Raw genomic sequence first — 17,820 nt, 5'->3', positions numbered from 1 at the left:
CCTTCATCCCCTACATTTAGCAGACGCCCTCCCCACTGAGTGCTGACTCTTAGATCTCCCATCTCTCCCAGCCCAGAATGCTGATTAACCGGAGCAGGATTTCAGGGCACCTTGTATAAAAGCTAATAGGCAGAGAAGAGTGACAGCAGAGTTACTACAGGGACGGGGCAGAGGTACAATTAGGGGAGCTGGGGTTGAGCCTAATATCTGACACCCTTGGCTCCTATGATCCATCAGAAGAGAGATGAATCTCTGACACCTCTGCGATGACTTCCAGAAGGAAAAGAGCACAGGCAAGTGAAGGACATAGCAGAGACTAGAAACATCATTGATGATCACTATGGCAAACTCACTTTCCTTGAACCCAAAAGCAGTGACATCAGTATGACCACCTCCCACCCTACAGATGAAGAATTCCCAAACACTGTGCTTGCAGCAGTTACTGGAGAGACAAGTAACAATTTTGGGAGTAGATTGGGGTCAGACTCTCTGGAAGGCCACCTTTGACACCTAACTGCTGTCAATATGATAGCTGCTACACTGAAACCTGCCCTCCATTTTACTGGACACTGAGGATGAGTCCCAAATGAAAGCTCCACCATCCCCTCCCCAGGAAAATATTTAGCTAGCTCCAGGAGAAATAACTATCCAGACAGGTGGGATAATAATGAAGAAACTGGGGAATACACATCAACTCACAGATCAAAACAAAATTCTGCAGAAAATTCTTAGTGTAACAGAAAGAAACTACCTAAAGAAGATTTCAAACCAACAGTCCTAATGATGCTCACTGAAATGACATCAATAGAACAGAGTTTCAACAAGAATATAGGAAATATTAGAAAGGTCCAAATAGAAATCACAATGCTAAAGAACCCCGATGAGATCACCTCTGCTCCAGAGACAGAGCAGCAAGTCCTGAGAGACACCACATCACTGGAGATCTCTCTGGGTCCTGTACCAAGCCAATTTCACCAGGGCACCTCAGATGGAGCAGGTGCACTCTCCCTACCAGCTCCAGATGAAGCTTCGGCAACCATGAGCTTCCACAAGCAAGGCCCACGTATGCAGATTCCAGGACTAAGATTCCAGGTCACATGGCGATGGTAGAGGAATCGGGCTGTCCCTCCCCAGCACCCCACCCGCTCTTGATTCTGACTGTCACACCCATGATCTGCCTCCAGGCACCATCTCAAGGCACCAATAGCCCTGGTCCAGGGATTCCCAATTGAATTACAAAATAGATTAGCGTCCTACAGAGATTCTGGACCCCAACCATTTACAATCTTAGAATTCCAGAAGCTCTATATTCAAAGTGAGCAATAGAAAATAAATTATCTGGCGTCTGCCCCTGATAGGCAGGCTTGAATAGTGATGGGAAAATTTGAGCAAGCTATAATGCCCAAAAGTAGGAAGAGTGTATTGGGGAAATTGTCTGCCATAGAGGCAGGGTGAAGACTGGGATGTGGGGAGCAGGAATACTGGGGACAATGGTGGTGGAAAATGTGCACTGGTGCAGGGATGGGTGTTCGATCATTTTATGGCTGAAGCTCAAACATGAAAGCTTTGTAACTGTATCTCATGGTGATTCAATTTAAAAAAAAAAACAAAGAAATTTTATTAGCATTATTCAAGGGATAGAAACAAATATTACTAATATCTGTATAGAATCACAGAAGATTCCAAATAATAAAAGCAATCTATGAGAACGAATGAAGAGTGGTGGTATCACATTCCCTAACTTCAAAGTATACTACAAAGCTATAAAAATTAAAGTAGGGGCTGGAGAGATAGAACAGCGGGTAAGGCATTTGCCTTGCACGCAGCCAACCCGGGTTCGATTCCCAGCATCCCATATGGTCCCCTGAGCACCGCCAGGAGTAACTCCTGAGCGCAAAACCAGGAGTAACCCCTGTGCATCGCCAAGTGTGACCCCCCAAAAAAAGCAAAAAAAAAATTAAAGTAGTATGGTATGGGAACCCACAGATCAATGAACTAGAACTGAAAGCCCGGTGGGGTGGGTAGGGGACAGATACCTTTGAGACAGACACTGCTGTTAATTTATAACAAAATCAGCAAGAGCATACAAAAGGAAAAAAAATACTCTTCAACAAATGGTGCTGGGAAAATGAATACCACTTACGAAAGAGTAAAATTATAGTGACTACCTTACACCAAAAGCAAAACTCAATTTGAAATTGACTCAGAAGTTGAAATGTTATACCTAAAGCCATAAAACAGAAGAAAACAGGTAAAATAGTCTACAATATTGGCATCACTGATATCTTTGAAGACTCAACACCAATAGCAATGGAAATAATAATAATAAATTACTGGAACTATATCTATCTAAAAAGCTTTTGAAGAGTCAATGAAACTACCAGCAAAATGTAAAATAACACTACTTGGAGAAAATACCTGTATATCATACATCTGACAAGGGATCAATGCTGAAGATATTATAAAGAACTCATAAAACTCAACAACAAAAATAACATGGACAGAAAACATGGGCAGAAGAATTAAACAGACAATTCTCCAGAGAAGGCATAGAGAAGGTCAATGGAAAAATATGCCAATAGGCACATAAAAATATAAGGCTCTGGGGCTGGAATAACAGTACAGTGGTAGAGCATTTGCCTTGCACACGGCCAACCCAGGTTCGATTCCCAGCATCCCATATGTTCCCCCGAGCACTGCCAGGAGTAATTCCTGAGTGCAGATCCAGGAGTAACCCCTGTGCATCGCCAGATATAACCCAAAAAGAAATATGTGTGTATGTGTATGTATGGCTCATTATCATCAGGGAAAGAAAAATAAACAAAGGAATGAGAGTGGTCCAAATTACATATACCAGAAAACACCAGTGTCAGTGAGGATGTGGATAACAGGGAACCCTTATTTCACTACTGCCAAAAATGTAAATTGGTCCAGCTTCTTTAGAAATAAGTATGAAAGTTTCCCAAGATGCTAAGATGCTCAGATGATTCCTGGCACCACAACAAATGTGAACTTCAGTGCACTGCAACCAGAATTTACAATCAGAGCAAATATCAAAATCAACTGTGCAACAATACCCACAGCCCCATTGAAAAAAGGAAAAAAAATTATAGAAACAACAAAAAAATGGATGGGAAGAAGGAAAATTTGCTATAGAACCTTTTTTTTTCCTTTTTGGGTCACACCTGGTGATGCACAGGGGTTATTCCTGGTTCTGCACTCAGGAATCACCCTTGACGGTGCTCAGGGGACCATACTATATGGGATGCTGGGAATCAAACCTGGGTGCAAGGCACGTGCAAGGCAAAAGCCCTACCCGCTGTGCTATTGCTCCAGCCCCACTATAGAACCTCTTAACATCTGCAACAATCAATAAATTCTTTTACTCTAATTAGATAAATACTGCTACTACTTGGACTCTATTTACCCCTAAGTAAAGGATCAAAAGCTACCAAGTAGCCCTCAATCTTCACAGCTCTCAATGCTACAATTAGGAATTTTAATTTTTCAGATTTTGGCAGTAATTTAGTTCAGCTTAACAAAGATCTACTGAGGGGGCTAGAACGATAGTATAACAGGTAGGGCATTTGCCTTGCAACAGCCAACCTAGATTTGATCCCTGGCATCCCAGATAGCTCCCCAGGTACCATCAGGAATAATTCCTGAGTACAAAGTCAGGAGTAACCCCTGAGCATTGCAGGATGTGCCCCTTCACATTCCCCCCCACAAAAAAAAGATTGAATCACTACTCCATTCCAGGGCTGGGGATATAGATGATTAGAAGGAACCTCCAAAATGAGGTTTCATCAGAATGAGGTACCTTCTGTGATATGATGTAGTTATTTGAATTAGACTGTGGTAATTATTTCACAGTGTGTATATTTATCAAATCATTACACTGTAGATTTTAAATACAGATAAAATATTATCAATAAATCTGGAGGGAAAACAAACCTATTATTTATTAAAATAGTAAAAAACTAAAATATGGGCTGGAGCAACAGTACAGTGGCTAGGACAGTACAGTGGTCAGCTTGCACATGGCTGACCGCAGATCAATTGCTGGTATCTGTCCATATCATTCCCCAAGCACTGCCAGGAGTAATTTCTGAGCACAGAGCCAGGAGTAACCCTTGAGCATAACCAGGTGTAACCAAAAAAAAAAAAAAACTAAAACAATAACCCCACAAATCACTTCCTAAAAATACCTACAAAGCCTTTTGTTATATGACTGTTTACTCTTCAAAACACTAGGAATGTAAAGTATTCTGAGTAGAACTGAAAAAGAAGACAGCACAACTCATATTTCTAAAAATAATTTAATTCCAATTCTAAAAATATTCCTAGAAATTACTTCTCCCTCTGGCTGAGAATATTCGATCCTCAAGTGGGTTATAAAACCAATGAATTTAGCTTTTTACAAAAAAAAGCTACATATATACAGTGTCTCAACAGAATTTCTTCAGGTGTATTTTAGTTTTATCCATTTCAAAGCCAGATGGAGTGCAAGGAAGGTGAATATTACACCAAGTTTCATAGTTAATACACTTGTCTTATGGGAACCTGTAATGAGCAAGTTTCTGTACTAAAGCCAAATTTCATTCCAATCACAGAACTCACAAAGACATAACAAAGATATTTTCCAAAAATACTTTTTAATTGGGATAATTCAATATTGCTACCATAAGAAATTTTATTACTTATATATGTTTATATTCAAATACATACTTAATAAAAGAATATATCTAGAGAAGTTACTAGGTGACAGCACAGGAAAAATCTAAACTTTCCTCTCTTATGAACACATCATATCTGCCACAGGAAACAATTATTAAGGAAACAGGCCTGCATACTGGATAACTAGAGCTCCTGCAATAGACCAGAGCAGGTGGGAACCACAGAGAGAAGCTTTCACCAGGAATACACTCCACCCGGGACACCGAGACACACAACAGAAAGAGATTCCAAAGGCCAGAACTTTTCTCGGGTAACTGGTGAAGAGTTTTGTCTTGCATCAGGGACCCCAACTCCTGATCCTATGCAGCAGAGACAAATCCCTAGAACCCCAGAGTATTGAGGACTGATGTAAAAATCAAATAAAAATACCCAGTGGAATCAAATAACGACACAGTAGAGAAAACCTGCACGACCCTCACCCTAAAATGCAGCATAGTAACAAGGCACTGACTGGACTGTAAGTCACAGAGGAAGGAAACCTGGCTTTGGTTTTCTTTGTTTGGGGCCACACCCGGTGGTGCTCAGGGTAGTGCTCAGAAACCACATGCAATGCCCGGTATCAAACCAGGGTTGGCTGTATGCCTCCACTTACCACTTTAGAGTCTCTGCCTGAGAAGCCAGAAGCTTTCGTGATGATCTGAAGATTAGATACACTGACAGGACCTATCTCAGCAACTTCACGCTAATACCAGTGCCAACGGGCACATTTGGAAGTCCTCTCTCAGTTCACCAGACAGTAAGTAAGCCCCACTGAAATGCCTGGGCTGCACGGCTGGGACTGCACTCCTAGATGCCACACAACATCAACCGTGTAAGACCGTTCTGAAGTGACCAGAAGGGTAGTAGAGTCGACTAACATATAGAAGAACAGAGAATCAGACAAACTGTGGTGTAGGAGAAACGTGCCAAAGAAGAAAGCAAAGCAAATGCACAGAAAAAGACCTTAAGGGGGGGAAAAAAAGGTATGCAAACTACCTGAAGAGGAGCTAAACAAAATAGTTATAAAAATGCTCACCAAATTAATGGTTGGAATCAAGCACAAGTATGTGTGGGGCGGAGGGTAGGTAAGACAGAGAAGGGACCAAAATGACAAAAATAGCTGAAAATGATCATGCTGGACAAGAACTGAGTGTTAAAAGTAGGTAAAGGGATATACACAATAATCTTTCAGTATCCGTACTGCAAACCACAATGTTTTCTAACCATAGCTCATAGTGATTCAATTAAAAAAATAATTAATAAATCAATAATTTAAAAAGATTTTACATTAAATTTTACATTTAGCCAGAAAAGAAATAGTAAAGACTACCTTAAGGATCCTCTGTGACAAAACCAAGAATATTTGCATTACTGGAGTCCCAGGAAAAGTAAAGGCCATAAAAATTACTCAAGATCAGAGAAATAATTATAGAAGTTAGTCCAGGTGTTTGCCTTGCATGCAATTAATCCTGATTCAATCCCCAACACCAAATATGGTCTCACAGCACCACTAGGAATGATCCCTGAGCCCTACGTTTAATCCCCAGCACTGCATGCTCCTAAAACACTGCTGGGAGTCACCTGCCAAGCACCAAACTGGGAGTAGTCGTTGAGCACCCCTAGATGTGGCTCAGAAACAAAACGAAACCAAAAAAAAATGCTTAAAGAACACACAGTAGTCTGTTTCCAGATATCTCTCAAATTGCTGAAGCACATGCTTTGTATGTGAGAGTCCCGGATTGGATACCCAGTGACACATGGGCCCTCAGCACCACTGGGAGGGACCCTTGAGCAACAAGCTAAGAGCAGCAACTGAGCATTGCCTAGTGTGATCCAGAAACCAAAAGGAAAATTTAGCAAATATAGTTTTTTCTAAAGTGTATTTATTGATACAAATTCAAGCACCAACCAAAGCAGGCAGAAGAACGCAAATGAACTGCTGATTTACAAAAATAAACAACATTCCAGTAGAGGTTTTAATTCAAATCGCCCTACCTACAGAAAAAATATTAAACATGAATGGCTTCATCCAAGTCCAGGCACACATCTGCATGAATGTCCAAAATAGTACGACCTTCAGAAGTGTTTAAAATGCATTCCATGTTTAAACCAGAACCCAGTGTTCTTTAGTCAGTTAACACTGCTTATATTTGGAGTTTATCCTGCTCACCTGAATTATAGAATCATCAGAGCTTGAAATCACGGTCTTTGCATCAACTGTGAATTGGATGTGCCGTACAATGTTCTTGTGCCCAATTTTAGATTGGAAGATTTTGTTGTTTAGGAGCTCTAAAACCTTCAAAATAGAAACAGAAACAGACACACACACACACACACACACACACACACACACACACAGAGTTATCAGAAAAATTCAGCGACATCCAGCATTATACCTCAAAGTGTTACATTAAAGTTAGAATATAAAAAGTAGAGAATTTCCTTCTCATAAGGCTTTCAGTTTACCTCAAGACAAACTAATTAATTATATAAGTACACATACACACATCTATAGGCTTGCCCAACACACATATACACACACTCCTTAAAAATAAAACATGCACTGGAATGACCAGATGGCAGGAGAAATCAATCCTTCTGAGTAGCCAACTACAAAACCATCAAACAAGTGGCAGTTGGGACTCAGCCTCCAAATGAAAATGACATTTAAGAATGATGAGAGAAAAACAAAACAAAACAAAAAAAATCCCAGCTGAGAGACAAGCACTTTATAAATAACAGATGGGCATAATAAAGAATAATGAAGAAATCAAGCAAAGAAAAACAAGGTATGAACAGACCTGAGGTGCAGAGGGGAAACACACTGAAGGAGCTTAAAGAGCTGGTGATTAATATCCAAATGTCGAGATAAAGGGACCAGAGAGAGAGTACAGTGGATAAGGTGCTTGCCTTGCGCACAGCTGACCTGCGTTCAATCCTAGCACCCCATGTGGTTCCCCAAAGCCCTGCCAGGAGTGATCCCCGAATGCAGAGTCAGGAGTAAGTCCTGAGAACCACCAGGCATGGCTCAAAAACAAAAGAGTAGAGGCTCCAGTACATATCACCATACCAAAAGCACCTGTGAGGCTAAGCATCACCAGACTCAGGATCACCAGGAGTGGCCACCTCTAGGGTAACCAGCTCTTCTGGAGAGCTCCCCCTCCAAAATAAACTGTTGTGATGCATTTCATCTGCAAGTAAGTCAGTTTTGATTACAATTTGGGGTTAGGGGTTGTTTGTTTTATGTCTCATTTGATAAGTTATTTCAAGTGGCTAAAAGACAATACATTAAATACCACAAATATTGCCAGAGTTAATCGAACAGGTAAGCATGCAGCAGTCCTGTACTAGTATTTTTAATACCCTCATCAATACCAAAAGGGAAACAACTGAGGCCTCTAGATGATTGAGATTCTTATTTTTAAATAAAAGCAAGGTGGCGGTTATCTTTACATAATTAACTAAATTGGGCTGGAGCAATAGCATAGCAGGTAAGGCATTTGCCTTGCCCGCAGCCGACCCGGGCTCAATTCCTCCGCCCCTACTGGAGAGCCCGGCAAGCTACCGAGAGTGTCTCGCCCGCACGGCAAAGCCTGACAAGCTCCCCATGACGTATTCAATATGCCAAAAACAGTAACAACAAGTCTCACAATTTGTTGTGAGACATTACTGGTGCCCACAAATCGATGAACAGGAGGACAGTGCTACAGTGCCTAAATTGCCAATAGAATTTAATATATTCGAGAAGATTTTTTAAAAAATGAAAGAATAGGACAAAAAGTATATGAAATAATAATAAGAGCAGTCTAAAAATTATACAAAAACAGAATTAGATTTTTTTCTCTTTCATAGATTTACACAAGTTCAAAATGATATTCATAGCATCTTCTAAATGTTGGTCGATCAAAAAATGCATTTAAACTTTGGAACATGTCCACATAGACAGGAAGCTGACACCAATAGTAGTTAGCGCAGATACCTGAGATAGAATTAGATTATTTTTTAGTATTATGAACAAAATGTGTACAGATGATCTGTTTAGTACATAAGTCTGCAACGTTAGGCATAAAACTAACCTTACATAAATAACTAAACTGCACAGAACTAAAAAGTAGATGTGAATTACCTTAATGGCTCCATCTTCATCTCCAAATGCGATGTACTGAAGTTGTGGACTCAAGCAACAGCAACTAACTTGAGCTTCAGTGAGATCATCAATTTGACCTGTTTTTCCATTAATAAGCTAATGGAAAATAAGACATAATCAGTTATTTGATTGTACAGCAGTGTCTGTTCTTTTGAATAGAGACTTCAATTGAAAAAATAAAATAAAACACAAAAAATAACCAACAAGAGCTCCCAGGGGAACCACAAAGCCCTCTCCTAGTCTCAGAGCTGCATTTAGCACTTCATGCTTCCTTTTCATTTCATTTTTCTGTGGTTCAAATACACTTTCATAAAATAAAATGAGCTTTAAAAGGTTTCCAAAGCTGTGCTGCGCCTACCACCTAGGACATATCAGTAGGATTTGTGATCCCACGGCGAGCTCTACGCCCTGTTTTCCAATTCCTCACCAAGCCCATATTAATAGGGCTATCACTCTTAAAATACATTTTTCTGATATTTTTCAGAAGGGCTAATAAAATAGAACTGAGATAGATCTTACATAAAAAGATAAATTCAAATTAAAGTGGGTTTATATTCTGCAAATCACTACACATAAAAGCAAATTAAAATTCTTTCCTTTTCTTTTTGAAAAAAGGAGAGGACACTGGGAAAGAATTCGTAAGTATAATTTGAATGGCTGAATTCATAATACTTAAAAGTTTTCCAAATTTCACAATCCTTACAAAGCTAATGATTTTTTAATCCTGCTAATAATGATGCCTTATCACTCGAAACATGTGATTTATAATTGTACCTCAGAAAATCAAGTACCTTGGAATCAGCTTAACTAAAGAAGTTAAGGAATACAAAGACAGCCCATGACATGGGAGAAATTATTTACCCAACACTCATCTGATAAGCGGTTAATATTGAAACTATATAAGACACTAGTAGAATTTTACAAGAAAAAATCCAACCTCATTAAAAAATGGGGAAAAGAAATGAACAGAAATTTTCTCAAATACAAATGGCCAAAAGGCACATGAAAAAATGCTGTCACTAATCATCAGGGAGATGCAAATCAAAACAACAATGCAATATCATCTCATGCCACGGAGACTGGCACACATCAAAAGAACAAGAACAGCTAGTGCTGGTATTGATGCATGGAGAAGTGGACTCTCATTCACTGTGGGTAGGAATGTCAACTGGTAAACAATTTTTTGATAAACAATATGGGAATTCCTCAAAAAACTAGAAATTGAAGTTTCCATGTGACTCAGCCATACCACTACTAGGAATGTATCCTGGGGGTGCCAAAATACAATGCAGAATACCCATCTGCACTCCTATGTTCATTGCAGCACTATTCACATTACCCAGAATCTGAAAACAACCCAAGTGCCTGAGAAAAAATGAGTAGATAAAGAAACTATGGTACATCTACACAGTGGAATACTATGCAGCTGTCAGGAAAAACGAAGTCATGAAATTTGTTTGTGCATGGATGAGCCTGGAAAGTATCATGCTGAGGGAAATGAGTCAGAGGGAGGTCAGACAGAATGATTGCACTCATTTGCAAGTTATTATATATATGCATATATATTTAAGATATTAATACCCAGGACAATGGAAATGAGGACCAAAAGACTGGGTCATAGTAGGAAGCTTGCCCGAGTATGCTGGGGAGGGAGCAAGGAGTGCAGTTAGGACAGAGAAAGGACCACTATGACAATGATAGTTGGAAATGATCACTCTGGACAAGAACTGGGTACTGAAAGGAAGTAAAGTGATGTGCATGATAAGCCCTCAGTAACAGTGCTGCAAACCACAGTGCCTTAAAAGAAAAAAAGGTGAGGGGAGAGAGACGTCTGCCACACAGGCAGGCTATGGGGGACTGTGGATTCTAATGACAACAAAAGAACACTCATAAGGGAACTGGGCATTGGAACATTGTACAACTGAAACTCAATCATGAACAATTTTGTATATCACACGGTGATTCAATTTTTTTTAAGATTTGAAACAAATTTTCAATTAAAAATCTTGAGAAAAAATAAAGCATATGACTTGGAAAAATATTTCTCAAGCTTAAATTAATTGTAAGGTATCTCTCTTAAAGAAATGGAAACATATCTGTTCATGGATCGGAAGGATCAATATTGTCAAAATGACAATCCTTTCTACCTAAAGCAATACAGATTCAATGCAGTTACTATAAAAAAAATACCCATGATATCCAGCAATTCCACTTATTGGAATACACCCCAAGAGGCCAAAAACATAATGTAGAAAAAATATATTTGCACTTCTATGCTCACTGTAGCACAATTCACACTAACCAAAATCTGGAAACAACCCAAATGTGCAAGAACAGATGACTGGATAAAGAAACTATGGTACAAGGGAATACTAGTCAGCAATAAGAAAAAAATGAAGTCATGCAACTTGCTGCTATGTTGTTGAATTTGGAGAGTATCATGCTGAGTGAAGTTAATCAAAGGGAGAGAGACACTGACGCAGAATGATCTCTCACATTTGCATGGGATATAAAAAAAAATCTCATAAGTGGGATATGAAGAAACATGGAGAACAAATGTCCAAAGGCAACTGAAATGAAGACCATGAGAACTGGGGGGGCAGAGCAATAGTACAGCAGATAAGGCATTTATTTGCCTTGCACGCAGCGAAACTGGGTTCAATCCCTGGCATCCCAAATGGTCCCCCGAGCACCTCCAGGAATGATTCCTGAGTGCAGAGCCAGGAGTAACCCCAGAGCATTGCTTGGTGTGCCCCAAAACAAAAACAAACAAACAAAAAGAATATGTGAGCTGGTCTTCAGTAGGAAGCTTTCCACTTAGGGGGTGTCAGAGGACAAGGAAGAGAACACTATGACATGGGCAGTGAAAGTAGTTACCCTGGAGGAGGGGGTGGTGGAAGGTGGAAAAAGTGTTAACATAAAACTCTATCAGTAATCGCAACGTGAACCACAGCACCTAAAATTTATTATTAAAGTGCCTGTCATAGAAGCAGGCTGGGGAATGGGAGGGAAATTGGGGACACTGATGGAGGGCAGTGGGCACTGGTGAAGGGACTGGTGTTGCACCATCTTATGCCTGAAACCCAAATATGAGTAAATTTGTAATTCATGACTAAAGTTTTTTTTTAAAGACACAGACCAAATGCTACTGAAATAATAAAACTCCCCAGAATCAAAGCAATCCGAGAGAAAGAAAAAAAATAGGGTCTTTTCTTTGTCTAACATTAACTTACACTGTAAAGCTATAGTAATTAAGGCAGCATGGTACTGGAGTAAAGATAAACTCTTGGATACATGGAATAGAACTGAGATTCCAAAAACAAATCCTCAAGCTGTCAAAGACAGCTAATCTTTGACAAAGAAGGAGAGTGTGAAGTGGAGCAAGGAAAGCCTATTGAACAAAATGGTGTTGAGAAAAGTGGCTAGCCATCTGTTAAAAATGAACTCAGACACTTTTCTCTCACCATGCACAAAAGTCAACTTAAAATGGATTAAAGACCTCAATATCAGATCTGAATCAAATGCTACTGAAATAATAAAACTCCCCAAAGAGTCAAAGCAATCCTAGAGAAAGAAAAAAAATAGGGTCTTTTCTTTGTCTAACATTAACTTACACTGTAAAGCTATAGTAATTAAGGCAGCATGGTACTGGAGAAAAGATAAACTCTATTGAAAAAAAACAGGTAGAACTCTTCATAAAATTGAATTTAGAGGTACCTTCAATCATTCAATACCACTGGCTAAGCAAACAGAAGCAAAGTCAAATAAATGGGACTACATCAAACTAAGAAGATTTTTCTCTACTAGAAAACATTGTTTTCTGTACTGGAAAACAATGACAACAGTAAAAAATATACCCACAGGGGGCTGGAGCAATAGTACAGTGGGTAGGGTGTTTGCCTTGCATGTGGCCAACCCGGGTTCGGTTCCCAGCATCCCATATGGTCCCCCAAGTACCGCCAGGAGTAATTCCTGAGTGCAAAGCCAGGAGTAACCCCTGTGCATCGCTGGTGTGACCCAAAAAGCAAAATAAATAAATAAATAACTACACCCACAAATTGACATAAAATATTTGCCAACCACTGAGTCAAACAAGAACCATCAACCCATAAAAAAAAGTGGGGAGACCAAATAAACAGAAATTTCCCCGAAGAAGACATACAGCTGGCCAAGAGGTATATAAGAGAAGGTTCTGTGTTGCATGTCATCAGGGAAATGCAAATTAAAACAATAATGAGATATCAACTCCCACCAGTGAGACGGGCACACACACAGTAATAAAAACAACAAGTATTGGTATAGATGTGGGGGAATGTTGACCGGTTGAACCTCTTTGGAAAACAATATGGACACCTCAATATACTAAGAATTGAGTTTCCATATAACCCAGCAATTCCATTACTTGGTCCCCAAGATTACAAAAACTCAAATCAGAAAAGACATTTGCGCCCCTGCATTCACTGCAACACTATTCACTAATCTGGAAGCAATCCAAGTGTTTAAGAACACTTAATTGGATTAACTATGGTATATATGCACAATGGAATATTAACTCTAAGACAAGATAAAAATCAAGCCACATGTAGATTACCAGCCCAGGCCTCCCAGGTGGGGAAAAGGTGCCGATATACCACCTGTTCCCCCTAGCAGCTTGGGGTCCGCCATCTTCCAGACGCCAATGGAGCCACCAGATCAAAAAAAGTCAACCCCAGTAAATGTATGACAGATGTCACAGTCAAATTTCCTTCACAACATAAAAGTATGTGAAGTAAAATGAGTCAAATAAAGACCATTTGGAGTTATTCTGTTTTATTTCATTCTTAATTTGGAGGCCACTGAAACCCAGTGATGCTCAGAGTTTCCTCTTGGTTTTGACAACAGGAGAGACAGCTAAAGAGACTTAGAGCACATTTTCCACCCAGAAGTCCCAGGTTTGATTCCTGGTATCACAGGAGTAGCACTTCAGATTGCAAAAAAAAAAAAAAAAAGAAAGAAATTGAAACCTGTAAAATACAAAATTAATTGTATTTAGGGGTATCTCATAGTTTTATTCTTATCCCTATAACAAGGAGAAATTACCACAAAGTGTAAATAATTTTAAATGTTTGGGTTTTTGGTTTTGTTTGGTTTTTGTTTGTGGTGGGGATGGGGAGATGGGGAAGACCATATCTGTAAGTGCCTGGGGAACCAACGGTGCCAGGGAGTGAACTCAAGGCCCCAGCCTGCAAAGCATGTACTGTTCCTTTGAGCCATCTAATTATCCCTCATAGAACATTTGAAGATGAGTACAACCTCAGAAGTGAAGAAAGTGAGATAATTTTTGTTGATTTTCAAGTATCTATTATTTTCCCTGTAATAATTCTTTCACTATCCCCCTTGGAAATGTCAGTAGGTACATCTCACTTGTGTAGAAAAATCAAAGTTTCTTCCCATATGAGAATTCATGCAAATTAAGAAAGGTGCCATAGATGAATGAAGAAACTTACTGCTTTATTTAGTTCTAAATTGTACTGCATCTAAGCCTGAGCTCAAAACCAACTGGTAACTGAACAAGTTATGTAGATATTCTAGAATTAAGTCTACTCCCAATCACCAAAACAATGAAAACTATGAATTGAGAGTTCAATCAAAACTATTTTACAACATTTTAAAACATACTTACTTGAAGATGTCTTATATTATCAACTGCAAGAACCATCACTTCATTTTCTTGAAACGAAACATCTATTTCTTGTTTTAACACTTTAGCGGAGTTCTCACATACTTTCTTTGTCTCCCAAAGCTGATTAAGAAATTTTTAAATAATGAGACAATAATTTTCACATAAAAATAGTTTTTTATACTTAGTGACTTTTACATTGGAGCTTTGTTATCCAATCAATTTCAATTCTAGAATTGTAACAACAGTTGTGGCTTTTGTCTACATTAAAATAAATTTTTAAAATATTTTTAAGTTATTAAAAAACTAACATAAAAATCTATATATCGTGAAATGATAAAGATAATTCTTAAATCTTATAGCAAAATACAGACTGTGCTTCACATTCAATATGCACATAATGTTAGAAATTTTTCATTTGCTTATATTTATATATTTCTGTAATAGATTATTTACATTATAAACAAAAAATTCATTAATTAAATGCAATAGTTCGAAGTAATTAGTATTAAGAGTAATGGATGCACAGACCGGAATCTATAAGATACATTGAGGAAAATGTTGGCAAAACCCTTCATGACATAGAAGCTAACGGTGTCTTCAAAGATGTCACACCACTGGCCAAGCAAGTGAAAACAGAGATAGACAGATGGGACTATCTTAAACTAAGAAGCTTCTGCACCTCAAAAGAAACAGTGACCAAAATACAAAGACAGTCTACAGAATAGGAAAGGATATTCACCAACTACACATCTGATAAGGGGTTAATTTCAAGGATATACAAAATACTGGTTCAACTCCACAAAAAGAAAACATTCAATCCCATCAAAAAATGGGGAGATTAAATGAATAGAAACTTTGACAAAGAAATCCAAATGGCTAAAAGACACATGAGAAAATGTTCCACATCATTAATCATCAGGGAGATGCAGATCAAAACCACAACGAGATATCACTTCACACCACAGAGACTGGCCCACATCCACAAGAACAAAAGTAACCGGTGCTGGCGCGGATGTGGCGAGAAAGGGACACTCCTTCACTGTTGGTGGGAATGCCGACTGGTTCAGTCCTTTTGGAAAACAGTATGGATGATTCTCAAAAAATTAGAAATTGAGCTCCCATTTGACCCAGTAATACCACTCCTGGGAATATATCCCAGAGAGGCAAAAAAGTATAGCCAAAGTGACATCTGCAATTGTATGTTTATTGCAGCACTCTTTACAATAGCCAGAATCTGGAAAAACCTGAGTGCCCGAGAACAGATGACTGGTTAAAGAAACTTTAGTACATTTACACAATGGAGTACTATGTAGCTGTTAGAAAAGACGAAGTCATGAAATTTACATACAAGTGGTAATACATGGAAAGTATCATGTTAAGTGAAATGACTCAGAAAGAGAGGGAAAGACATAGAAAGACTGCATTCATCTGGGGAACATAAAGTAACAAAATAGGAAACTAATACCCAAGAATGGCAGAGATTAGTACCAGGAATTTTACTCAATGACCCAGAGGACAACCACACGTTAGGGGAAAAGGGAGCTCAGAAAGAGAAGGGAACACCAAATAAAGGGCGTTGGGAGGATCCGCCCACGATGGGAGAGCATGCTGAAAGTAGACTATCGACCAAACATGATTGCCACTCAATGCCTCTTTTGCAAACCACAACACTCAAAAGGAGAGAGAGGGAAATGCCCTGCCACAGAGGCAGGGTAGGATGGGATACTGGGATCCGTGGTGGTGGGAAATGTGCACTGGTGGAGGGATGGGTGTTTGATCATTGTATAATTGAAACCCAAGCACAAAAATGTGTAAGTCTGAAAAAAAAAAATAAAATAAAATTTTAAAAAAAAAAGAGTAATGGATGCAGATGGATAAATAAGTTGCAGTGTATATATATAACTGTCACTGTCCTTCCATTCATTGATTTGCTCAAGCAGGCACCAGTAATGTCTCCATTGTGAGACTTCTTGTTACTGTTTTTGGCATATTGAAGATGCCATGGGGAGCTTGTCAGGCTCTGCTGTGCAAGTGGGATACTCTCTGGAGCTTGCCGGGCTCTCTGAGAGAGACAGAGGAATCCAACCTGCATCAGCCGAGTACAAGGCAAATGCCCTACCCACTGTGCTATCACTCCAGCACAGCACAAAAATTTTTTTATTTGACTTATTTCACTTAACATCATACATATCCTCCAATTCCATCCAAGTTGTACCAAACTGCAAATTCCATCATTTCTTACAACTGCATGAACAAATTGGATGGAATTGGAGGATATGTATGGTGTTAAATAAAATAAGTGAAATAAAAAAGGACAAATATTTATCTCACTCACCCCTAATATAAAGAAACAAAATAAGGAAATGGACAGCATCAAATGATAATAAATCCTTGGACACAGAGTAAAAACCTGGAAATATTAAGCAAGATGGCAGTGGGAGGAGGAAGAATGGAGGCTGGGAAATGAAAGAATGCCTGGAAGTGACCTTAGCTGACAGTATTTTGGTGGTGGTGAGGTGTGATAACTATGTATATCAAAATCATAAACATTGGTACTACTATAAACAGATGATCTAAGCTACAATAATTTAATTTTTAAAAATTTTTTTAAAAATTTTAAAGATTAATAGATGGGTAGAGCCAAAAAGTTAACAGTACAAAAACTAATTCCCACCTAGAGTTGTGATTTGGAAGGTTATTTAACCGAGTGCCAATTAAAATAAAAGACCTCCTGCTGGTCCTCAAAGTATCTAATTATCATCATGAAAAGAAGTTCTATCAGAATGTAAAGCAAAGTTTCTTTAACCAGTCATCTGTATTCAGGCACAGGGGTTTTTTCCAGATTTTGGCTATTGTGAACACTGCAGCAATGAACATAGAAGCACAGATGTCATTTTGATTGTACTTTTTTGCCTCTCCGGGATATATTCCCAGGAGTGGTATTGCTGGGTCAAATGGGAGCTAAATTTCTAATTTTTTGAGAATCGTCCATACTGTTTTCCAAAAGGACTGAACTTTGGTACATCCACATAATGGAGTACTATGCAGTTGTTAGAAAAGATGAAGTCATGAAATTTACATACAAGTGCTACTACATGGAAAGTATCATGCTAAGTGAAATGAGTCAGAAAGAGAGGAACAGACATAGAAAAACTGCATTCATCTGGGGTATATAAAGTAACAAAATAGGAGACTAACACCCAAGAATAGCTGAGATAAAGTACCAGGAGGTTCTCTCCATGGTTTGGAGGCCTGCTGCACATGCTGGGGGAAAAGGCAGCTCAGATAGAGAAGG

General features: G+C 38.9%; 1 protein-coding gene across 1 annotated transcript in view; it reads right to left on the bottom strand.

Moving 5' to 3' along the window:
* APAF1 (apoptotic peptidase activating factor 1) overlaps positions 1-17,820 on the bottom strand; it is a 97,182-nt gene that overhangs the window by 15,179 nt on the left and 64,183 nt on the right. The window contains exons 19-21 of the mRNA XM_056114368.1: positions 14,526-14,645; positions 8,843-8,959; positions 6,887-7,012 (exon numbers count right to left, since the gene is read on the bottom strand). Of these exons, the coding sequence (XP_055970343.1) occupies positions 6,887-7,012; positions 8,843-8,959; positions 14,526-14,645 (363 nt within the window). The remainder of the gene's footprint in view (positions 1-6,886; positions 7,013-8,842; positions 8,960-14,525; positions 14,646-17,820) is intronic.

This window comes from Sorex fumeus, unplaced genomic scaffold, assembly GCF_029834395.1.
Source record: "Sorex fumeus unplaced genomic scaffold, SorFum_2.1 ptg000003l, whole genome shotgun sequence".
In the NCBI taxonomy this organism is placed as follows: domain Eukaryota; kingdom Metazoa; phylum Chordata; class Mammalia; order Eulipotyphla; family Soricidae; genus Sorex; species Sorex fumeus.
Note: the sequence above shows the minus strand (reverse complement) of the source record. Positions and strands in the feature narration are given on the sequence as shown.